The sequence below is a fragment of the Hyperolius riggenbachi genome, chromosome 2, assembly GCF_040937935.1.
Source record: "Hyperolius riggenbachi isolate aHypRig1 chromosome 2, aHypRig1.pri, whole genome shotgun sequence".
NCBI classification, from domain to species: Eukaryota; Metazoa; Chordata; class Amphibia; order Anura; family Hyperoliidae; genus Hyperolius; species Hyperolius riggenbachi.
Genome location: NC_090647.1, coordinates 255,118,825 through 255,144,664, shown reverse-complemented (window position 1 = coordinate 255,144,664; position 25,840 = coordinate 255,118,825). Strand labels below are relative to the sequence as shown.

The window sequence follows — 25,840 nt, the reverse complement described above, 5'->3', positions numbered from 1 at the left end:
AGGAGTTTGTTGGTGGCAGAGGTCAGGAAAGGGCGGATCTTGCAGATGTTATGGAGGTGGAAGTTGCAGGACTTTGTGAGATTTTGGAAAATGGGGGGTGAAGGGTGTGGAGTCCAGGATGACTCCCAGACAGCGGGCTTCAGAGGTAGGGTGAATGGAAAACAGGGACATTCATATCTGGGTGGGTCAGGGATGGCCAGGGTGGGAAGATCATATATTCCGTTTTGTCCAGGTTTAGTTTCAGAAACGTAGCGAACATCCAGGAGGAGATGGCTGATAGGAGGAGGAGACCTTGTCCATGGCAGTGGTGGATAGGTCAGGGGTGTGGAGGTAGATCTGGATGCCAGACACTTTTTGCTCAATTGTAAATACAGATGTCGCGAACATAGAATGGGAATTTCAGCAAATGTTCGCGACCATGCCAACTGCCATAGACTTCAATGGGCAGGCACATTTTAAAACCTACAAAGACTGTTTCTGGACACTAAAGTGATGGATCTAACACCTGGACTGTGGCATGCCGGAGGGGAATCCATGCCGAAAGTCCCACCAAAAATTACAGAGTTGATGCAAAGTCGGGTTTTAATCCCTAAAGGACAGAAATCACATTACATTTCTACAAATAATGTACTGAAGTGGTACTGTGCATGCAACTTAATGTAGCAACAATAGCAGTAGTGTGCACAGCTCTGGGTGTCAGTGGACTGTGGAATATCACACACAGAGAAATGGAATAGAACTATCAGAATACAGTGAAATAATAATGCACTGGAATGGTTCTGTGCCTGCATATGAATGTAGCATCAGCAGTAGTGTACACACAGCTCTGGGTATCAGTGGGCTGTGGAGTGTCACACACACATACACAAACATACACACACACACACACACACACACACACAAACACACAGGAGACCAATGTACTAGCTTTTAAAAGGACTGTTTGGGGTGCTTTTACAGCAGGTGAGGCACAAAAACACAGGCCTAGCTAATGCAGCAATCTGACCCTGCTTTTACTAACAGTCAGCAGCCAGCAGAGAATGTATCCAATATGGCCACCGCAACTGCTTTTTAATAGGGGAGTGGGGGTCCAGGAAGGGGGTGCTAGCTGAATGGCTGCCATGTGCCTGCTAACTGTGAGGCAAGGGGTCAAAGTTTGGCTCCATGATGATGTATAGGGGGCAGGTCAAACATGCCATATGTTTGCAGTTCACCAAGAACATAAACAGGGGAAATTCTCTGAGAATTGTCAGCCGGAAAACTGTTCGGGACACCTCTAATTGTAAATGCCATTTTATATTGTCTTATTATCTTTTTGGAGACACCTATGTCATTTCCCATCAAAACATTACTTGCTGGTTGAATAAAAGTAACTTTAAGTCAACATTTGCCAGGGGCATGAATAATTATGGGTAGCACTGTAAATATATAAATATATAAATATATATATATATATATATATATATATATATATATATATATATATATCAGAATCAGAATCATTTTATTTCGTCAAGTACAACGGTGAGTTGTACCCGGAATTATTATTGGCACAAGCAGGGTTGGTGATGGTACAGTAGACAAACATTAAGCATTACACAAGTTAAAAACAATTACAGTAGACAGACATTAAGCATACCTTACATAGAACACATTGCACATCGACGAGAGAAAGACAGGAAAGGCCAGAAAGGCCAGAGGGGTCTGTCCAAGGGCTATGTCGAGTGGAGCTGCCTGCCAATCTGAGCGGCGCTCACTGCTCTGCAGCCCTCCAGACCCCCCTCATAAGTGAGAGATAGACATAGAGTCCCTTCGTCCCCATGGGTGTTATCAGTCCACATGGTCCCCAACAGTCCCAGCCCCGCAGCTCCCGATGAAGACCTACAAAATTAGCCCCTGGCCTACGGACCCCCTCACAGCAGATGATCCGCAGGGGCTGATGATGGTTGTCCGTTGCTGTGCCTTCAAAAAAGAAAATCTGTGGTGGCAGCAGCAGGGTGCAAGCCCCCCTGACCTGGCAAATGTGTCCCAGCAGGGCAACAGAGGCAGCCCGGGCCTATCTGGATAAGAGTAAAAAAAATACCTTGTTAAAATGGAATGGAACCATGATTCTGAGTAGTTTGGGTGGGTTTCCTTTGGCCACTTCAGTTCTCTCCCATATATTTTAAAAACATTGATTTCCTCCAAAACTGGCCTTAGCCTTTAGAAAGGAAGAATAGATTATGACTACAGTAACGACTGGATTGTGAGCTTCTTTGAGGGACAGTAAGTGACTTTACTTAATTAGTTTGTTAGTTACATACTTTATTAATGTGCTTTGGAAGTTGGCAGCCTTATTTAAATACTCAATGATAAGATTAATAATATTTACAAATGAAGCCATAGTGGCTGTAGTAATTCTTTTTTATTCAAATAGCAATCCCTATCGTTCTCAGTAACTTGGAAATGAAACTGTTTCAAAGCTATTCACAAACCATCTGTAGAACAGTTAAGTATAAACTATGGTTTTAAATACTGCACTGTTAATTTGGCTCTTCCAGTTTGGTGCTGGACTGGTACTAGAGTGCAATCTGTCTTCCTCTTCAATTGAAGTCCTGCTTCTATCACTTAGTATTATGCTGCAATTGCTGTGCTTACGACTTCCACAGCATTAGAATTACACCCTTCCCCTCCACAAAACTTAGGAGAAAAAGTGCATTGCATAAGGGCCATAGTGAGCTAGACTATGGCTCTTATGCAAATCACTTTTTTCTCCTAGGTTATATTTCACTCCTTATCAATAAAATGCCTTTTAAGTCAGCAGCCTGTGAAAAAATACTCAAAATAATTGTGACAATACTTTTTCACCTACTTTTTGATACTTTTTCCTAGGGCATTCTGTTCTAGCCCACAAAATTCCTGTACATTTGCATTCTTTTTATATGAATTGGCTTTTGGTGTGAACCCAATAAACTGTTTCCTTTCATTCTAAAATCTGTTCTTTAGTTTAAAATAAATATAATTTATTTTATTCAAGTACGAATAGTTGAAAAAGGAAGCTTTTATTTGGCTTTTATTGTATTGAGATATATAAAAAAGAATAGCTGCCTAGGTATTTAATAAAAATAGAGCAAAAGAAAAAAATGCAGCAACAACCAAAGTCACAAATTGAATATATTCAACTCAGTACCAGGGACCTTTCAAGCCTCAAAAATGTGTTATGAGGTTATAGTGCAACTACAAATTACACTAAACAAGCAATATAAAATTGGGTTTAAAAACCACTGATGAAAGGTTTTTCCACGCTTTGTTGAATAAAAATGATTTAATGAGCTCCACAGTAAGCTACCTACAAGAAGCAGATCTCCTCATAAATATATTTAAAAATACATAAGAAGTATGCCCACTACTATTTCACCAAGATTAGAAACACCCTGAGGCTAAATATATAAATAGCAATAAACAGTTGCCTAAAATATTGCATCAGATCTAACAAAAAAAGCAATTAGCTGTAAATCTTCAATTAGCTTCAAATACAAATAGATCAGGTTAGGGTCCCTAAGAGCCAACAGGCTGGCACGTAGGAAAAATAAAAAAGAGGGTCCTCTATTAATTTATAATGGATACCATGATGGGTTTAATTGGTATGTTGATTCAGCACAGATTGGCTTCCAAAAACTGCTCTTCTAAAACAGTGGATTTACCATCAGCAGTGGCTGAATAGAGTACTGGTTAAGGGCCCTGCCTTTGACATGAGAGACCAGGGTTCGAATCCTGGCTAGGGTCAGTACCTATTCAGTAAGGAGTTCAAGGTAAGACTCCCTAACACTGCAGGGTGGCCTCCTGAGCGCGTCCCAGTGGCTGCAGCTCTTGAGCGCTTTGAGTCCGACAGGAGAAAAGCGCTATATAAATGTTCGGATTATTATTATTATCAGATTTCCAACTTGGAATAAAATAAAAGTAACACCTCTAAAATGGGGTGTTAATTGTTGTAATTACAAAGTCAGCAGAAGAGTATGTGAACCCTTGATCCTGTAAGGTGTTTTTATTAATTGCCATCATCAATAGTAAAGCATTAAGCATCCACATTTAACCCTCTGGAGGCTAATCCCGACACTGCATCGGGGTGAAAAAAGATGCCCATTTGGATAATCCCGATGCAGTGTCGGGGAAGAAAAAAAAAAGTTCCCCGGCACTTAACTGTTGCTGCATGTGTCAAGGTGGCGTCCCCGTCCTCCAGCTGTCCTGTCCCACCACCCGATCGTCCCGCTCCTCCCTCCTCCGGTCCTGGGCCTTCCGATCCCCGATGCAGTGTCGGGGAAGAAAAAAAAAAAAGTTCCCCGGCACTTCACTGTTGCTGCCAGTGTCAGGGTGGCGTCCCCGTCCTCCGGCCGTCCTGTCCCACCAGCCGATCGTCCCGCTCCTCCCTCCTCCGGTCCTGGGCCTTCCGATCCCGTCCTCTGAACACTTCCGGCCCCATCGCGTCTCCTTCCTCGCATTCCGCGATGCGTAATGACGTACGTCATTACGCATCCCACGCTAGGGGGCGGTAAATTTGAATTTGTATTGGATTGAATACTCCTGTATCCAATCCAATACATTGTAATGAATAAAAACTGTGAACAAAGTATACACAACAGACACATAGTAAAAAAAAAACACCATTTGCTGTTTGGCTATTGCTAGTGACACTTGCTATCTGATTTCTGCTTTCTGGTTTTGACCCTTGCTTTGGACTATCGAATATTCTATTGATTGCTGCCTGCATTTGACCCTTGCTTTGGACTATCGACTATTCTATTGATTGCCGCCTGGATTTGACCCTTGCTTTTGGATAACGACGATGATTTGATTGCCGCCTGGATTGACCCTTGCTCCGAATTTTTTTCTGCCGCCTGCCCTGCTATGGCTTCCAGCTCCCATAGACGCCTCTCCCCGCGAACCCTGATGCAGGAGTTTGATGACAGCGAGGATGAGCAGCTGTTTTTCTCAGACTCAAGTGACAGCTATGTGGCGAACATATCATCTGACTCAGAGTCTGACAGCGATGACTTCACCGAAGAGGTTAAGAACATCCGCACATGGATTGTTATAGACCCTACCCAGAATAATCCTGCCTCCCCACGATTCCCATTTACAGGCAAACCCGGCCAAAAAGTTCCCTGTGACCCTAACCCCTTGGCCTATTTGAAACTTTTTTTGGACGAGGCCATAATCCAAAATATAGTGGAGGAGACCAACCGCTATGCGGAACAGCAGCCTGGTCCAATCAGGAGGTTTGCTAGGGGAAAAAGGTGGGAACCAGTCACCCAGGATGAGATGTGGCTGTTCCTGTGCCTGCTCATCCTCCAGGGAATTGTGGGGAAACCCCGCCAGATAACATATTGGAGCACCAACCGACTGATTGCTACACCTTTTTTTGGGATTGTCATGTCACAAAACAGATTTAGCCTCATCATGAAAAACCTGCATTTCATGAATAATGAGACCTTTGATGAGGCCACCCATCCTGCACCAAAACTGTGGAAGATCTACGACCTATTTCAAATGGTCATTCGCAAATTTCAGTCCGTGTATGTTCCAGAACGAGACGTAAGCGGGGATGAGAGCCTAATGGCGTATAAGGGGAGACTTGCCTGGAAACAGTATATCTCTTCCAAGCATGCCAGATTTGGGATAAAATCGTTCCTATTGTGCCAATCTAATTCCGGATATATTTGGAATGCCATTATCTATACTGGCAAAGGCACACAATTTGACTCCAGCTACAGCCAGTTTGGCCTTGCATCTGCCTCTGTCCTCTCCCTCATTTCACCGCTTCTTGGTCAGGGATATTGCCTGACCACAGATAATTACTACACCTCCCCTGAACTATATGAATACCTCCTCAGACACAAGACTGATGCATACGGCACTGTCTGGCCTAACCGTCGCGATCTGCCTTCAGCCTTTTCTGCTCAGAAGCTGAAGCCAGGGGAAATCGTGGCATGGCAGAAGGGTAAGATGATGGCCCTCCGCTGGAAAGACAAAAAAGATGTTGCCCTTATGTCCACAGTCCATAACACTGACACTGCTGAAGCCAAGAATCGTGCTGGGAAGACAATCCAGAAACCCCAGGTCATTCTGGATTATAATCAGACAATGGGTGGGGTGGACCGTGCTGACCAGTGCATAACATTCTACCCCGTTGTGCGCAAACAAAAAATATTATAAGAAAATCTTTAGACATCTGGTGGAGCAGTGTCTTTGGAACTCTTATGTCCTCTACAAGAAACAAAATGACAGGCCTCTTCCTCACAGTGACTACATTTTGAAGGTTTGTGAGGAAATATGCTTACAACATCAGAAACCACAAACTGAGGCAAATAGACCAGGACGTCGGGGCTCCTATTTCGTAAATCCAGTGCGACTCACAGGACGTCATTTTGTAGAGCACGTGCCACCCACTGAGCGCAAAGCAACACCTACCCGCATGTGCGTGGTGTGCTGCTCTAAGAGGGGGCCGAATGGAAAAAAGGTGCGCAAGGAGACCCGCTTTTACTGCCCTGATTGTGATGTGGGACTTTGTGCTGTCCCTTGCTTTAAAATATTTCATACTCAGGAAGTGTATTGATGTTTCAATATTTTTTGTGCTGCAACTGCTGCTTGATCTGAATTAAGATGTTTTTTCTGTTTACGTAATGTTACTATTAAATGTTTTTTTTGCCATGATTTTAGTGTTTTTATTATTTTATTATGCTTAGGATAAGCACTAAAACCTTGTTTGGTAATGATTTGGTAAGTTACAGGCCTGAAATATAAAAAAAAAATATTCAATGGAAAATCCCATAGACTTTTTTGGACAGAAATTAGGGGAGAATTGAAACGCCCAGGAGGTTAATTCACAAATCAATCCCCCTCCCCCAACACATACGCGTGTGCGCACGTATGCACACACACACTTTTTAAACTAAAACAAATAAAAATTGCACAATTTGCAGATAGCAACCATCCAACTTTCCTTCCATTAAGATGCATACATCAAAAAAGGCACACAGGAAACCCGATAGTAGAAATTTGGGCACCCCACATCACTCAATAAATATTGGGAGTCGGGGCCTAAATTTCAGCATTCCCTGTCCATAGGTAAGTATCTGACTTTTTTTTGTCATTTTACGCTTACTTTAAATTATAATAAATAGCAACTCATTGATCGTTTGTATTATTATTATTATTTTTTTATTATTATTTATATAGCGCCAACATCTTCCATAGCGCTGTACATAATACAAACAATAATGGGGAACAAATATACATAAGAAATTCGAAACACTGTTCAGTCATGACATTGAATAGAATAAATACAAATACATACATAGTTGATGTGTAGTTGATACATGTACATATGTTAAAATTACAGCAGTATGAGAGACAGTAGGAGGAGGTCCCTGCCCTTGCGAGCTTACAATCTAGAGGGTAGTGAGGAGGAAACAAAAGGGAAGGAAACATAAGGATTAGTGGGTGAGCCAGTGTGCCTTCAGTGCTGCCTATTAACAGCATCCCCTGTAGTTGTCCTTACAACAGTCATCTGTCATGGAAGCTAAACACTCCTACAGTATAGACAATATATTCAGGTGGGAACTGCATAGTGTTTTTGACGATTTGTCGAACAAGGTCGATGACAGTGCTTTCCTTTTGGAACATGTTCAAAGACTTTTCTAGACTGACTTCTCCTGTTAAAATGTGATTGATGTATATTGCATTTTAGGAGGTTTGATTTCATATCTGACATTTACTGCCATCTCTGCAAATGCTCTAAAGGGTACACAAAATGAAAGATTTATCAACTGCTGCTTATGATGAATATACGACTATTATGCTGCTTTATTTTGTAATGGAATCTGATTTACAGTGACAAATAAAGATACATTTCAGTTCTAAGGCATTACATTTAACTGGATAAACATTTTTTGTGCTCTAAAGTAGACATTTTAAAACATATCACATTAGTCAGAAAAGACAGAACAGTGCTGTTCTTCACATGAGACAGCTGTGTCATTATGGCAATATTTGATAAGGCAAGCTTGTAGTTTATCTTAGAAGAAAAAAAGCAACTCAGTGTCTGTATAGAATAGTATGGTACACTGACTGTAGATGTGTTAAAATATTCTGATGAGAAACCCAGAGTAAGCTATAATGGTGGACATCTACCATGCATAAACACTGCATGATCTCTATTGCCACTGCAAGCTCAGAATGTCAGGCTACATACACATGTGGGCTAACTGTCACCTGAACTAATCTTTCTTGATCACTTTGGATCAGTGGTGTATCTAAAATATATAGGACCTCTTCAGAATGATTTGGACACCAAACTTACGCAGCATTTAGCCCTCCCTTTCCCTTCTTCTCTCCTCTCCAGAATTGACAAGTCGGCAATGTACAATTACAATCAAGGCACAAATCATGCAGTGAATGGGCATAGAGACATTTATGTACCCTTGTCCAAGTTCTTTATCCTGTAATATCCTCAATCCCCATCCTGCATTTGTTTCAAATCTCCCTTCCTGAGCTCCACTGCTTAATTTAAATGTCAGTGCCTTCTCTTTGCAGAGCATGTGTTTTTCCCATGGAGGAGATGTCACCAACCTACATTTTTTGGCATTGAACAGGATCAGAAAAATAGGAGGTGGTGGGGACTGGCATAGGAGACTCTACAGAGAAACTACTAAGAGAAAGTAACTGGATCTCTTTTTTATGCTGTGGAACCCTTAGGCCTAAACAAACAAAACAATTTACCTGTATTTATTTAGGCAATTGACGTGTAGGGGTAGCTTTATTGGTAACTGCTTTTATACCTTTCAATTCTATGAATTGAAAGGTATAAAAGCAGCCCTTAATCATTTGGTGCTATGATTAAGGGCCGAATGGCCTGAAACATGTCAGCTTATGTACTTTATATTTGCTGTAAGGACACGTCCTAAATAAATTACGGAATCTGTGTAGAGAACTTGTTGCGGACCACATCTTTTCCAATCCTGCTTCAGTATCCGGGCCTGGCTGCCTTTGGTCCAGCACTGCTCTACACGGTGCAGTTGAGCGGTGTTCCACTTCCTTCTATCCCCATATGCGCTTATAGTGGTTGCCTGGTCTTTGGCAACCCGTGTTTGTGAGTATATATCTCTATTACTTATTATACCATCACTCATCACCAATAATACACTATTGGGGGCTCCCGTCTCTACTTTTGTCTCCTTACATGCTGGAAGTTGCGTATGGGCACACTTCTGGAATGGGTTCCACCAGAACAAAAGTCACCGGCCTGTGCTCTCTTCTATGTTTATTGGCCAATAAACATGGCATAGAGCACAGGCTGATGACTTCTGTTCCAGCGACCTGGGGTAAAATCTCAGCTCTTCCTGTTCAGTAAGCCAGCACCTATTCAATAATGAGTCATTGGGCAAGACTCCCTAACACTGCTACTGCCTACTGAGCGCACCCTTAGTTGCTGCAGCTCTGGTGCTTTGAGTCCACCAGGAGAAAAGTGAAATATAAATGTTATTTGTGGTTTCCAATGTGCAACATCTCTCAGTCTAGTTAGCACTAGCAGTCTCGATCGCTTACCTCTCTTTTGTTTCCTTTTCCTTTGCTTTCTGCCTCTTCTATTTCCAAGTATAGTAGTAGTTAAAGTTAGTTAGTAGTAGATCTGTTATTTACACCAAAGTAAAATAAATATATTACCATTTCCCCGTAATTCCCCCTCTTCATTTTGCCTATTTTTGCCGCTCCCCACTGCCAATAAATAGTTAAATTAATAAAATATAACTTTAAATCATTTGGCCAAGATGGCCACGATGCAAATTGTCTCCGGAAGTGTTTCCGGGTCATAGCAAATGATGACAAAGGATGAGAGGAAATCTCTGTCCCTGACTATGTTCTTTACAGGAACGAGAGCTGAGCTGAAGCAACAAGAGGCAGCTCTCACCCCTGATGTCAGCCTCACAGGAGCAAGGCAGACCTTCCCCCTTTTAAAAAGGGCCACAAAACCCCTTTAATGTAAATCCCAGTGATCTGAGAAACTCCTGCAGAATGGATTCCATGTCTCCTGTGCTGCTTGATCCGATTCGTAGAAGCTCCTGGTGATTGTAGTGGATACTTGCTTTTGTTTGTGAAACAGTGAAGGTCAATATGAAACAAAAATGCTTGCAGAATGCTTGTTTACTCTAGGTTCTGAAGCCAGTAGAAATAATACCTGTTCTCCCAGAGCACTCTGTGAGAATTCCATATAGCTTATCAGCAGTGGCGTACCTACCGTCAAGCGGCAGGGGCGGCCCGCACCGGGTGTCTTGATGCTTAGGGGGTGACACCCGGAGTCCTGTGTTGCCGCCCCTGCCGCTGCAGTCAGTGCACATGTTGTGCAAATTTGGGATTTTACACCCCCCGTGGCCGTCCCCGCTGACAACCTATGCTTCCCCCCCCCCCCCCGGGCCTTCCCCGGTGACAGGCAGGACTCAGGAGCAGCCCAGCTTCAGACCTCCGACCAGCCGGCGACCAGTATGCGGGCGCTAGGACCCAGCGGACACCGCACTGATATGCAGAAGTGACATCACTTCCGCATATACAGCGTGGTGTTCACTGAGTTCGGTGCGCCCGCATACTGGTCGCCGGCTGATACTGAGGTCTGAAGCTGGGCTGCTCCTGCCTGTCACCGGGGAAGGCCTGTGAGGTGAGGGGGGGTAGGTTGTCAGCGGGGACGGCCACGGGGGGTGTAAAATCCTAAATTTGCACAACGTGTGAAGGGCACCTGTCACTATCTAACCTGGGGGGGTCCCTATTACTATCTAACCTAGGGGGTCCCTGTCACTAACCGGGGGTCGCTGTCACTATCTAACCTGGGGGGTCCCTGTCACTATCTAACCTGGGGGGTCCCTGTCACTATCTAACCTGGGGGGTCCCTGTCACTATCTAACCGGGGGTCGCAGTCACTATCTAACTGGGGGTCGCTGTCACTATCTAACCTGGGGGGTCCCTGTCACTATCTAACCTGGGGGGTCCCTGTCACTATCTAACCTGGGGGGTCCCTGTCACTATCTAACCGGGGGTCGCTGTCACTAACTAACCTGGGGGTCGCTGTCACTAACTAACCTGGGGGGTCCCTGTCACTATCTAACCGGGGGTCGCTGTCACTATCTAACCTGGGGGGTCGCTGTCACTATCTAACCTGGGGGGTCGCTGTCACTATCTAACCTGGGGGGGTCCCTTTCACTAACCTGGGGGGTCGCTGTCACTATCTAACCTGGGGGGTCCCTGTCACTATTTAAACGGGGGTCGCTGTCACTAACCTGGGGGTCGCTGTCACTATCTAACCTGGGGGTCGCTGTCACTAACTAACCTGGGGGGTCCCTGTCACTGCATAACCTGGGGGGTCCCTGTCACTATCTAACCTGGGGTCGCTGTCACTAACCTGGGGGTCCCTGTCACTATCTAACCTGGGGGTCACTGTCACTATCTAACCTGGGGGTCACTGTCACTATCTAACCTGGGGGATCCCTGTCACTATCTAACCTGGGGGGTCCCTGTCGCTATCTAACCTGTGGGTTGCTGTCGCTATCTAACCTGTGGGTCGCTGTCTAACCTGGGGGGTCACTGTTGCTGTCTAACCTGGGAGGTCGCTGTCTAACCTGGGGGGTCGCTGTCGCTGTCTAACCTGGGGGGGTCACTGTCTAACCTGGGGGGTCGCTGTCGCTGTCTAACCTGGGGGGTCGCTGTCGCTGTCTAACCTGGGGGGTCGCTGTCACTATCTAAACTGGGGGTCCCTGTCACTATCTAAACTGGGGGTCCCTGTCACTATCTAAACTGGGGGTCCCTGTCACTATCTAAACTGGGGGTTCGTGTCACTACACACACTGGGGGTCGCCAGTCACTACCTGAACTGGGGGGCACCAGTCACTAGCTGAACTGGGGGGCACCTGTCACTACCTAAACTGGGGGCTCCTGTCACTACCTAAACTGGGGGGTACCTGTCACTAACTGAACTGGGGGGCTCCAGTCACTAATTGAGCTGGGGGGCTCCTGTAACTACCTAAACTGGGGCGCTCCTGTCACTACCTAAACTGGGGGGCTCCTGGCACTACCTAAACTGTGGGGCACCTCTCACTACCTAAACTATCTAGGCCAGCCAGCCCAACATAACCACCAGCCAATCAGCCCAGAATCACTGGCAAAAAGGCCACAGCATCACCACCAGTCAGGCCAGCATTTACTTCAACCAGCCAGTCCAGCCACAGCATCACCGCCAGCCAGCCCAGCCACAGCATCACCGCCAGTCAGGCCACAGCATCACTACCAGGCCTTTCAGCTCACACATCATCGCCAATCCAGACAAAAATAGTATTGCCAGCCAGGCACAGCAGCCAGTAGAGGAGAATTCAGAAGCCAGGTGAGAGGTGTCTACCATATTAATGGGGCATTCTGCCTATTTATTTGAAATGCTGTCTATTTATGTGCCTCATGACTGCTGAATTTGTCTTGTTGGGGGGGGACTCATGGTTCCTGGATTTGTCTTGTTGGTGGCCTCATGATTGCTGAATTTGTCTTGTTGGGGGCCTCATGATTTGTTGTGGGCCGCAAGATTGCTGAATTTGTCTTGCTGGGGGCCTCATGATTGCTGAATTTGTCTTGTTGGGGGACTCATGATTTATTGGGGGCCTCATGATTGCTGAATTTGTCTTGTTGGGGGACTCATGATTTATTGGGGGCCTCATGATTGCTGAATTTGTCTTGTTGGGGGCCTCATGATTTGTTGGGGGCCTCAAGATTGCTGAATTTGTCTTGTTGGGGGCCTCATGATTGCTAACTGCGAGACTATGGGAAAAGCGGAATCAACCTCATATGAGACAATAGCATTAAAGGAGTTATCCGGGCAGTTTTAATAAAATGAACCGGCCTCTCAGCCGTTCGCCGGAGCTCCGACCCGGTCCCCGGCGATGACGTCAGAGCGACCTGGAGGTCGCTCTGTACTGCGCCTGCGCGATCGGCGCTGTCAATCACCGCCACGTGGGCCGGAGTGGACTGCGCAGGTGGTAGTAGTTCTGAGCCTGCGCACTCCGCCCCGGCCCATGTGGCAGTGATTGACAGCGCCGATCGCGCAGGCGCAGTACAAAGCGACCTCCAGGTCGCTCTGACGTCATCGCCGGGGACCGGGTCGGAGCTCCGGCGAACGGCTGAGAGCAGAGATGCGGCGAGGGAGGTCCTGGGAGCTTGGGGCGTTCATTTTATTAAAACTGCCCGGATAACTCCTTTTAAACCTACTTTTTTTTTTTTTTTTTTTTTTTTAGCTTTTTAAAACAGAAAATAAAACTGGGGGGTTCTAAAAAAAAAATACATTTTTCAGGAGTAGGTTGGATGAAATTGTTTATCTTCACAGTTTATTTTCAACTTGGATTTTCCATAATGTTCATGTATGAGTTAAAATGTTTGTATTTAGTTTAAATTGCTGTTGGCACTTTGCGATAGATAAGCAGGGCCGGATTTGTACTTTTTACCGCCCAAGGCCAACTATACTGTCTGTTTGGTTTTTATATCTGTGTGCCAAAATGAGAATTCTACTTACTTTCCATCATTGGATGTCACAGACAATAACTATTTTAGTAATATGCGTATAGACTATGTTATGTTTTCCTTAAGAACTTTTATGTTATGCTTGCCATCTCGGTAATGATGGAACCATTGTCACACCATGAGAGTTAGGCTGATGTGTACCTGCATGATAGAGCTTACAAGTCTTGCAGGGACGACACAAGTACAGGACAGAGGGTTCAAAGGGTAAATCTGTCCTTGTAGATAGGGATGGCTGCATAGAACAGCTTTACTGCCCCTCACTGAGCCGCCCCTAAATTTCTGGTGCCCTAGGCCATGGCCTATGTGGCCTTGCCAGAAATCCGGCCCTGTAGATAAGTGACTTTTCGCCACCACTGTCCTAATCTAATGTCCCACCATTGCTAAGTTCATGTAAACTTGTCTCCACCCGTGACCACACCCACATTTTGGTATATGACCACACACATTTTTCGCGCAACGTAGCCCCAATTACGGGGGGGGGGGGGGGGCAGGGCTGTGGAGTCTGAGTCGAAGAGTCGGAGTCTGGGCAATTTTGGGCACCTGGAGTTGGAGTCGGAGTCGTTGATTTCATAAACTGAGGAGTCGGGCGATTTTGGTACAAAATCCACAGCCCTGTTAAGTATTAGACTAAGGAGTCGGAGTTGAAGCTATTTTGGGTACCCGGAGTCGGAGTTGGAGTCGTGGTTTCATAAACTGAGGAGTCGGAAGATTTTTGTACCGACTCCACAGCCCTGGGGGGGGGGTGACTGTGGATAACCAGCACCGGGTGCCAAATACCCTAGGTACACCACTGCTTATCAGCCTCGGCTAAGTATCATTGGAGGCGGTGTTACACACCAATATACAGCAATATAAAGATATAGGAAGTGTTTCTAATGCTGAAACCAGGATAATTAATGTAAAAGTAGGTGACTTAAATAATTTACTACATTCTACTATATGTCACTACAATGTGTGTGTATGTGTTTGTAGATGTTTTGGGCAGAAGTGAAAGTCACCCTGGAAACTGTCTAGACACGCTAATATTCATAACATTTTATTATGCAGTTTAAGAGCGGAGACACTAAATTATATCATGACTGCCTGGTTGTTATTTTTTAGTGTCCTCACAAAATGCATGTTCTTCTAAGCACAATGATGAAACACTTGTATCATTATCTCATTTGCACCACAGTATTACTAAACAGGGGCAGGAGTTATTAATATGCTGCTCCTGTTCCTGTTTCCCTTCTAGAAAAACAGATGGACACAAACCTGAGTAGTTAGCCTTGCATGAGAAGTATCTGAGTCATAAGAGGGCAGACAATTTGTCAGCCTCCACTGGGAGCACTTTACCTGAAAGTCACAGATTGACACATATATAGTAATGTGAAACTAAACTGAAGCCCAGGAGACAAGCTGAAGAATGTTCAGTGACAATGTTAGTTGTTGAGATCACTTTTCATTTCTCAGTTTTCATCTCAGTTTGCAGTCCCAAAGGTGCAGGCTCTCATTAACAAGCATATGCCCACAATGCTCTCTTACCCGTTTGCCTCCGTGTCACTTTCAATTAGAGTGCCAGGAACAATGCCTGCTAACATGTACAGTGCCAGGGAGCAGCAATTCACATTACCGGTGTTCACTTAGAGTAGAATACATGTCGGACCCATTCATTTGGAAATACTGAGCACCAAATAGAAAGTCAATAAGCTGAAGTCGAGCAGAAAGCTGTGAAACATCCTAAAATAAAATAGAGAAAACAATTTATTGTAGAATGTGTGAATTTCCTTGCTTGATTTCGCAGTGTGGTTTCATTAGATGTGTAAAGAGCAGGACATGGGATTGTAAATCGCATAGAGGAACTGGTGCAAGACGGGTGTCAGATAGTAAAACAATGTGAAATTCCATAAATACAATTATGCATGTAATGTTTGTATGTTTATATTTGTTTGTGTACTTATTTATAGCAGAATCACTTCCATGGTTATTCCCAAAGAGATGTACTATGTAAACGAGATTTCATCTGCTAAAAATCTGCTGTAGCTTTAAAGAAAACAAATCATTTTTCAGCATGGGCAGTAGGTGGAAGCAGCTGTCTGACAGAATGACAGACGGACCATCGTACACAGAATTGTTTCTGTTTGGCTTGCGGTGGTTCCTTCACTGTTAGGAGGAGGCAAGCATACATGCATTTGATTTCAGTCATAGCAGCCTGACATCATTAGCTTCAGCACTGGAGCTGTCAGGGCAATGGAGTGCATCATAAAGGACAACAAAGATCAGCAATATGTTTTGCTTCTGATCCTAGCCATATCATAACCCCTTGCAGCATAAAATACTACCCCCTCCCCAAACTAGCTATTCCCCCTCCCACTTAAGTTAAGTTGTGCATGTTTTTCCATTTATGGCAAAACACGTGCAAATGCATCTAGTATGTACCCTGCCTAAAGGGAACCTTAACCTGTTGAGGACTGCAGGGCTAAACCCCCCTAGTGACCGGGCCATTTTTAGTAAAATTGGCAACTGCAGCTTTAAGGCCAAGCACAGCACACAAGTGATCCCCCCCCCCCTTTTCTCCTCACCAACAGAGCTCTCTGTTGGTGGGGTCTGATCGCTCCCCCATGTTTATTTTTTTAATAATAAATATTATTGTTCGTGTTTTTTTTTTTTAAAAACCTGTTTCTTTAAAACCCTTCCCTCCCTCCCTCCCCACAGCCGGCCAGTTACGGCGATCGGCCTTCATAGGCTTCTGTCACACGGCTGTCCCCAGTGCAGCGCTGCGATCAGCAGCGCTGCACTGGGGACAGCCGTGTGACAGAAGCCTGACAGTGTAAATAGACGGCGATCGTGCCGTCTAACCGTCTCCCAAGCGGCAATAGCCACTCGGAGACTGAAGGCGGGGCGGAGCTCCGCCCCCAAACAGAGCCCCAGGACTTTACGCCAATCGGCGTTAGGCCATCCCGGGGCTGCCGCCGCGGCCACGCCCGTTGGCGTGACGCGGTCGGCAAGAGGTTAACTAAACTGATAAAAAGAGTTTCAGTTACTTGGGGCTTCTACCAGCCCCCTGCATCTGCCCTGTGCCAGTGATGTCCTGGAATGATCCTCTGGCCCCCAGTGGCTTAGTTTAGATTCTGGAGCCAGTCCGGATTCTGGCAACTGCACGGACCTGGCTGCGCGTATCCTCAATCATGCTCCCACCTCTGGGAGTGTCTTGCGCATGCGCAGTAGGAGAAACTATTATACTTCGCATGTGCAGAACACTCCTGGGGATGATCCCATTCTAGTTTTCAGAATAGTAACATTTATGACATGTATCAAATGTTCTGTTCACTACAGGGCCTTTAATAAGGAATAAGGACATTGTTACAACTGATTATGTATATTGGTTATAATTTTAAGCATGACGAGCGAGAGAATAGAATTTGGGGTGTTTGAGAGCTGAGGCCTATGTAAGTTTACTTTTTTTGGGGGGGGGGGGGCAATGTGAAAAACCCCGCAAAAATACCATTTTCAAAGTGATGGTACAATTTTAGCAAAACCGCATAAGTACAAATGTTACAAAATATGTATATTTGAGTAGGCCTGTGTCTCTAGTTTTCAGAATGGTGACATTTATGGCTTTTCTTGACTGTTCAGAAGCTCTATGGGCTTTTCTAAGAAAGTATGACTGTATTACTTTTGGTACAAAAAATGGCCTTGAAAAATTGAATGGGGCTGCGTATGGCTAACAGTGTATTGCGTGGCCAGAAAGCTATCTGATTATTGATATAGGGTATCATTTTAATTGTGACAAGCGAGAGAATAGAATTTGGGGTGTTTGAGATCTGAGGCCTATGACATTTGATTTTTTTTTAGCTGCAAACTAAATGAGAAGCAATCAAATTGGTATTCTCATATACTTTGTACCAAAATAAAAGAAAAAAAAAAAGAAAAAAAAACAGAATTGAAAAGAGGATACATGAATAGTTACTTTAGGGACTAGTTTTTTTTTTTTAAATACGGTATATGTGCCATGAGGGTGTATTACTCTTATTTTTGCTAATAAGAGTTTGTAATCGTTGCAATAATTTCCAAATAATATATTATCACCTTACTTTGTACTAGGGACATAATTCAAATCTTGTGAAAAACAGGACAAATAGGCAGATAAAATGTGTGGGTTTTATGTACGGTAGCATTGTTTATTTTAAAACTATAGGGGATGAGTTTGGAGAAATTGTGTATTTTTTCATTTTTTCTTTGTTTTTCCCTTTAAAATGCATAGAAAGTAAAATAATTACTGAAAACAAATATCAACCTTAAAAAAACTGATTTGTGGTGAAAAAAACAAGGTATAGATCATTTGGTGTGATAAGTTTCGAAAAAGTTATTGGCAAATGAAACTGAAGAGAGTTGACAGGGGAAAATTGCTCTTGTCCATTAGGGTAAAAACCCTTGGGGGTGAAGTGGTTAAAGGAAAAAAGCCAGAGTGTTCACTAGAGGGGTTGATTTTACTATGAAAACCTAAATACTTTGGATGCATAATGTGGAGGCCAGATTCTTTGGAGAAAATTGAGTGCAAAAGAAGAAGAGGATGGCAGAGGCTAAGATGGATAGACAGCATATGTGAAGCTATGAACATGACCATGCAACAACTGAAAGAAGCAGTGATTGACAGGCACATCTGGCGTTCAAAAGTTCATATGGGGACTAAGAGTCAGGGTGGACTAATTGAATGAAGAGGAGGAGGAGAGAAGATATTAAAAAATCTTATTATCACCAAGGCTAAATAGTTCTACTTTTTCTACTGTGCATGCTATCTGCTCTACAAATTACTACATGTATAAAGAACATGTCTTATCCTTGAAAATGTACTGATTTGTTAAAAAGACAGAAACATCCTAAATCTACTTCCAATTGTTAGAGGTATATAACTCATTTCAGTTTTCTTTCCATCATTGTTAAGTGGCAATGAAATTGGGCAAAAATACCTTTAAATTAAAATTATTCCAGTATTAGAATACGTGTATTGCTATTATTACTGTAATGATCTGCTCTGCTGTCTGCACAGGCAGACAGCTTTTTGACCATTTTTTAGGTCTGAGTGCTGCAGGTCCCTGGAAAAGAGACCTGTCTTTACTCTGCAAGTTGCAGAGTTGCTGTTCTGGTGAGGAATTTGCATCCACTTGTCTTGCAAATTGCTTAGCTGCTTCCTTTGATGGCTTGCAGTATAAATACCATTTCCTCCCAGAATTCCCTGCTGGTCATGAAGGTTTGTTCCTCCTAACTTACCTGGAGTCTCAGTCCTCTGCTCATTGTAGGCTATTATTGCTAGCTTAGAGTAGCTTCCCTCTGGGAGTGCTCCTTGCATTCCTATTTAGTGCAGTCAGGTTTGTGTTATATTTGTACTGCCTATTCTGTCTTGTCTTGTCCTTGCGATTGCACTGTCGCCAGCGGTTGGTGGTAGTGAATCGTTTTGTCTTCCTTTGCGATTGTTCTGTTGCCAGCGGCGGCTGACAGAAAATCGCTGTGTCTGTTTGGATTGCACTTGCCCTAGCGTTAGAGGCGGTGGATCTCTCTGTATTCTGTCTTGAAGTTTAACCTCAGCTGCGGTTGCTGCTGGTTACTCTTTCTGTCTGTCTTGTTGTGTGGATCGCACTCGCTCTTGCGGAAGAGCAGTGGATTCTTTCAGTCCTGTTCCTGTGTATGGATCGCACTCGCTCTTGCAGAAGAGCAGTGGATCCTATCTGACTTGTTCCTGTCGTCTGTTTGTCCAGAGCAAACTCTTGCTGTTGCTTGAGGTAAGGCAACCGGTTAGCAAGCGTTTCTGTTATTTGTTTGGTTGTGTTTCTGGGTTTATGTGTTAGTAAGGGTTGGCGTGTTTTGCCTCTGTTGCGCTTTTCATGCGGAGACCGCGTCATTAACGTGTTTTGTCGCTGTTGCCGCTTCTTGTGCGGCGACCACGTTTAGTGCGTTTGTTATTTTCTTTGGTGTTTTGATCTTTATTGTTTGCTATGTCTTTCTTTCTACGTCTATGCTCTGTCTTTACTCAGTCTTGTATCGCTGTTAGCAATCGCCATTTCTTGCGATTGCTTTCCCACTTGGTCTTCACTGTTGTGTGTTCACTGTCACCAGGTGGCGACTAGATTGGTGGACATACATACATTCTGTCTCTGTGCTCACTCTCTTTCACTGGGGGCTATCTTGCCCTATATTGCTTCCCCTCGTACAATTCCTATCTGGCATCTGTGGCAGTGCAGAGGGTTTTACTCCTCTGCACTCCTCTGCACTCCACAGCTCCATATGCCGGTGGGACTTCCCATCTACAGGTGCATTGCACCACAGCTGGGTTCTGTTATTCAGGCGTTTGTGGAGGATTTCCGCAGTGTCAGTGCACATCCTGTGTGCTGACCATGGAGATATTCCACAATCGTTACAGTATGACCAGCAAACCGAAATTCCCAGTGTAGAGGGAATTTTCGATTTGTACGATTTTGTCAGTTATGGTTCTTATACCTATTAGAGGTTTAAAAGACTAGACTCTGAAACCAAAGAGGACTTCCTGTCTGAATGTGTAAGATTCTTTCTGAATCCTACCTTTCAAATCACTGATCCGTCCACATGGGCTCTCCAATTGGCTTGTGTTCTATTGCAGGGGGATCCTTTTTTGTGGGCTTATGAGGTTTTGAAAAATCATTCCTGCAATGATAACCCTTATCAGTTTCTTACATTGATTTTTTCCCATAAACTGCTGTTGTTTGCCATCTGTTCTTGATGAATGTGTACCTGCTAATCAGTCAGCTGTTCGATCCCTTTCATGCAAAACCATTCAGTGTGACAATCAGTTTAATGTCCCTGTATCTAAAGCAACTACAAATGAAGAAGTTATTTCTGTAAAGTCTGAAATGTGGAACACACTTGAATGTGATAAATCCAGGGAGACTTCTCAGTCTCAGGTTTTATTACCCCAAGCAAAAGCATATGTGGATCCTACGATAGGCAGAATTATTCACTCTATTAAAGGAGTAAGAAAATCTATGCATGTTCCTGATCCCAACCCGTATGAGAGTTACCTTGATACAGAGTTGTTTGAGCCTCCATTTGCTCCGTGGGAGATTGGGGCTTTGATTGAGGAAATCGAGATTGATTGGAAGGCGTTCTGTGATTTTTACATCGCAGAAAGCGAAGAGATTCTCAATGCTTGTGTTAATTCTGTGCACACTTTGATTGAATCTGATGAGTGTGACGAATGTTTTGTGGATCCGGTGATTTGCGCGTGGCAGACGATTGTGGATGAATTGCATACACACCAACCAAATTGATTCCAATAAAGAGACACCGTTATGGGATGATTTTTCCTGCCTTTCTGGGGTAAAGCAAGTGAGTTTAGACACTGTGCGATCTGAAATTAATGGGTGTACTACTGTTGTTGCCACCTGTGTGAATTCTGAGAGATTCTTCCCTGCTTGTGTGGAGCTTGAATCTGTGCGATCTAATGCCTGTTTCCCAGGCGTTCCTGTAGATTATGATCTATATGAATGTGTCAGTTTTGTCAAAGATATGTGGGATCCCTTGTCATTTAAAAGCAGATCTTTTTCTCCCAGTAATTCTTTAAGATCGTCCATCTATGATCCTGCTATGGGGAAAATTCCTAAACTATGCAGCCTCAAGAGTAATATTAAAATGACTAATAAAGTTTCTCATGTTGTTGTCACAACTTCTTCTGCAAATAAATGTATGTCTCGCTCTGTTCACACCTGTAAAGGCACGTTGCCAGATGACAGTTGTTACAGTGTCCCTGTCCCGAACACTTTGCAGTCTGGTCCACAGATTGTGGAGGCTGGCGATTTGGAAGCGTCAGTTTCACAACCTAAGGCGATTTTGGATTTGAAAATTTTGCGTTCTGACTCCTTGGATTCGACATTGTTAGCCGAGTCTAAGGGTGGGACAGCGCTTTGGTTTTGCGAATCTGATACTGAGGGATCTTTGCTCTGTCTAGAGAATGCTACTGTGAGCCTACCCTGTATCATGAATAAAACTATGATGTCCACTCGCACTGACATTTGTGAGTCCCTTTCTTGCTCTGAAGAAAGTACTGACTTTCCACCCTGTACTATGGATGAGTCAATGTTTCCTTGCATAAAATCTCCTGCAGGGAGCCCAGAGGCTCGTCTAGGTATTACAACTAGTCGCATCTGTTTTTCTGCCATTTCAGAATTGCAGTCTGGTTTGACTGCTATGAAGGATTCTGCCTGCAGTGAAACTAGACTCAGGGAGTCAGTGTTGGTTCCACTAGATATTCCTGTGCATCCTGTTCATGAAGATGAAATTCAGGCTCAGTGTATGGTAAAACCATCCCTGGGACATCTGCCCTGTCCACAGAATGTATTTTATGTCCGGCCCTGTAACATGGATAGTTCAGAATCCTTGATTACTTTGTCAGAAAACTTGGGAAATGATGCTCCTGAGGTTTTGTTTGATGTTCTGGAGGTCTCCAAGTTCCTCCCAAAGGGTGTAGAACTTTTAGGAGATGCCTCCTGCCCCCCAGGTCCTTCTGAGGTATTGCCCACTTCAGTAGGCATTGCTGTTATGCTGACTACCTTTGCAGCTCTTGTGGAGCTTTAGTCATGCGTAGTCAATGATGAGTTTTTGTTAGATACAATTACAGTCACAGAGTCCAACTCTTCTTTTGAAAGACCAGTACTTGTGACCACTACTCGTGATGATTTTCTGCCCGATCCTGGTTTTGGTTTTGTCGTGACGGACTCTGAGGTTGGCAGTTCCTCGACATGTCCTGAGGTTTCTCTTGTACTAGTGTACCCCGATGCGCTCTGTGAGCCAGAATGCCCAAGTGTGTCTCGGTTACCAGCATGCTCAGATGCTTCCTCGGTGGAGACATGTTCTGATATTGCCTGCCTGCCTGCATGCCCAGAAGTGGTCCCTGAAAGCCCTGATCTTGATGGTTGTCCTGGTAATCCTGAATCCGGAATTGTCATGGGTTCCATAGGGGTTCTTGATAGTTCTCCATGTGAGCCTAATGAGCATTCTGGACTCTTGGGATCTCTGCGGAGCTTCAAAGTGTTCTGGGAGATTCTGGGAGAAATCTGTCTTGGTACCCTGGATGGAATCAACAGTGGCTTTTGTGTTGACAGGGACACTTCGAATAGGTATTGTGGGAGGTTTGGTATTTTTGGACAGTCCCTGGAAGGTGGTGGGTATTGCTCGGAGATTTTCGAATGGGTTCTTTTCTGGCACTCACAGTTCTGATGGGTGTTACGCTGAGGCTTGTAGTACTGATGGGCATGTTTCGGTGGCTTCTGCTTCTGACGAGTTCGGTTTCGGGAGGATTGACTCTGGAATTGGGCCGTGTCAGGCTGAAACGACCTTCATGAGTGTTCAGTCAGACTGTTTTGTTGAAAATGTCAGTTTTGAGGGACGTCTGGAAGCCGTCCCCGTAAGGGGGGGGGGGGGTACTGTAATTATCTGCTCTGCTGTCTGCACAGGCAGACAGCTTTTTGACAATTTTTTAGGTCTGAGTGCTGCAGGTCCCTGGAAAAGAGACCTGTCTTCACTCTGCAGGTTGCAGAGTTGCTGTTCTGGTGAGGAATTTGGATCCACTTGTCATGCAAATTGCTTAGCTGCTTCCTTTGATGGCTTGCAGTATAAATACAATTTCCTCCCAGAATTCCCTGCTGGTCATGAAGGTTTGTTCCTCCTAACTTACCTGGAGTCTCAGTCCTCTGCTCATTGTAGGCTATTATTGCTAGCTTAGAGTAGTTTCCCTCTGGGAGTGCTCCTTGCATTCCTATTTAGTGCAGTCAGGTTTGTGTTATATTTGTACTGCCTATTCTGTCTTGTCTTGTCCTTGCGATTGCACTGTCGCCAGCGGTTGGTGGTAGTGAATCGTTTTGTCTTCCTTTGCGATTGTTCTGTTGCCAGCGGTGGCTGACAGAAAATCGCACTGTCTGTTTGGATCGCACTTGCCCTAGCGTTAGAGGCGGTGGATCTCTCTGTATTCTGTCTTGGAGTTTAACCTCAGCTGCGGTTGCTGCTGGTTACTCTTTCTGTCTGTCTTGTTGTGTGGATCGCACTCGCTCTTGCGGAAGAGCAGTGGATTCTTTCAGTCCTGTTCCTGTGTACGGATCGCACTCGCTCTTGTGGAAGAGCAGTGGATCCTATCTGACGTGTTCCTGTCATCTGTTTGTCCAGAGCAAACTCTTGCTGTTGCCTGAGGTAAGGCAACCGGTTAGCAAGCGTTTCTGTTATTTGTTTGGTTGTGTTTCTGGGTTCATGTGTTAGTAAGGGTTGGCGTGTTTTGTCTCTGTTGCGCTTTTCGTGCGGAGACCGCGCCATTAACGTGTTTTGTCGCTGTTGCGCTTCTCGTGCGGCGACTGCGTTTGTTATTTTCTTTGCCGTTCTGATCTTTATTGTTTGCTGTGTCTTTCTTTCTATGTCTATGCTCTGTGTTTGCTCAGTCTTGTGTCGCTGTTAGCACTGTTGTGTGTTCACCGTCACCAGGTGGCGACTAGATTGGTGGACATACATACATTCTGTCTCTGTGCTCACTCTCTTTCACTGGGGGCTATCTTGCCCTATATTGCTTCCCCTCGTACAATTCCCTACTGGCATCTGTGGCAGTGCAGAGGGTTTTACTCCTCTGCACTCCACAGCTCCATCTGCCAGTGGGAATTCCCATCTACAGGTGCATTGCACCACAGCTGGGTTCTGTTATTCAGGCGTTTGTGGAGGATTTCCGCAGTGTCAGTGCACATCCTGTGTGCTGACCACGGAGATATTCCACAATCGTTACAATTACTAGACACCATTATATTGATGCAATTCCAAATTAATTCATGGAATAAGATTGTGTTGTATATAATGCAAAATATTAAAAATAATCCTCTAGAACTAAGGTAAGAAAATAAGCCACATTGTGTAAACATCCACACATTCTAAACAACACTGAAGGACACTTTTTAGCATTTTAGCAATAGCAGAGTAAGTATGAGTACAAGTACGTTATGTTATGTTTGTACCCAAATCACTTATTTAAACTTTCACTTGAATTCATTTTCTTGTCACATCCCAAGGGAGAGAAGGACACAGTGCTTTTCCCATTACAAAATAATTCCTTTGTTCACAAACGATATTGCTTTGCAAACAGTTATTGATTGACATACCTCTCTTGAGTAGCTATTCAATTCTTTCAAGTCAAATGACAAAGGTTTAGAGCCAGAAAAATATATTATTGTCTACACAATGTTATTTGGAAATGTAACTTGCTCTCCTGCATAATATAAGAACAACAGTAATGTTTTCTCTTTCGTTATTATATACAAAGTATACAATGGATGATACCTGTGATAAGTACTATTCTAGGTCAGACTCTATGCTCTTTTCTCATAATGCATTCACATCTCTGTCCTGTTTTGTTTAACAATGTTTACACATAAGTAGTTTTTGTTTTGAACAGACAGTTTTATGTCCTCACGGTACCTGCAGGCAGTTTCAGCTAAGCATTGTTGGAAGGGGAGTTGTTGATGCAAGCCTGAAATCCTTTCTCCATGCAAGTTTTGCTCTCCCTCTCAATACATTGTGAAATATAATAACAATAATTGCAGAACTGGAGTCTGCATGCAGGCTTTTCAAAGCTTTTACATTAGAGCAGAAAAAGAAAAACAATTTTTATAAAGTCCATTTCTCCCACAGAACTCAAAGTACATAGCATGTTTCAGTTAAGTAATTAGTGGCTGTATGGATATGTCACAGAAGGAAAAGCTACATGTCTATAAATCCCAGATTATGTAGGTGGCCTTTCAGTCTGGATTCAAACACTTTTTGGACAGTGCCCTAGCTGATTGGGGTAAAGGGTTTTATAGAGTAGGAGAAGCATGACAGATGGCTCTAGTTCAAAGGTTTTTGAGGTAGACTTTGTGGTTGACTAGATTAGTTCCTGCTGTGGTTGACTAGATTAGTTCCTGTTGTGGAGTGGTTTAGCTGTATTTTTTTTTACATAGGTAGGGCCTAAATCCTGCAAGGATCTCACTTCCATTAGTTCAAAAATGAAAACTAAACTCCATTTTATTTGACTGTCTAGCAGCTGCATTCTGCACTAACTTTAGGTGTTGCATGTCTTCATTTGATAGTCCTGTGTATACCAGCCATGATTTAATGAAAATGAATTAAGGATGACAGATCCTCCAGCAAGAGGGGTTATTTATTTATTGCAATATTCTATTGACGGAAGTAGGAGAAGGAACAGCCAGGCACTGCCCTCCAATGCCAAGAACATCAGCTTTGTAGT

The 25,840-nt window shown here is 44.0% G+C and overlaps 1 protein-coding gene across 1 annotated transcript; it reads left to right on the top strand.

Moving 5' to 3' along the window:
* Window positions 1-4,884: 4,884 nt before the first annotated feature.
* LOC137544949 (piggyBac transposable element-derived protein 4-like) lies at window positions 4,885-6,192 on the top strand. The gene has a single exon (XM_068266043.1). It carries the CDS (start codon window positions 4,885-4,887, stop codon window positions 6,190-6,192), a length of 1,308 nt encoding a protein of 435 aa, XP_068122144.1.
* The last annotated feature ends 19,648 nt before the right edge of the window (window positions 6,193-25,840 follow it).

Coding starts and splice junctions, on each gene's coding strand:
- LOC137544949 (XM_068266043.1), top strand. CDS start 4,885: ATGGCTTCCAGCTCCCATAGACGCCTCTCCCCGCGAACCCTGATGCAG.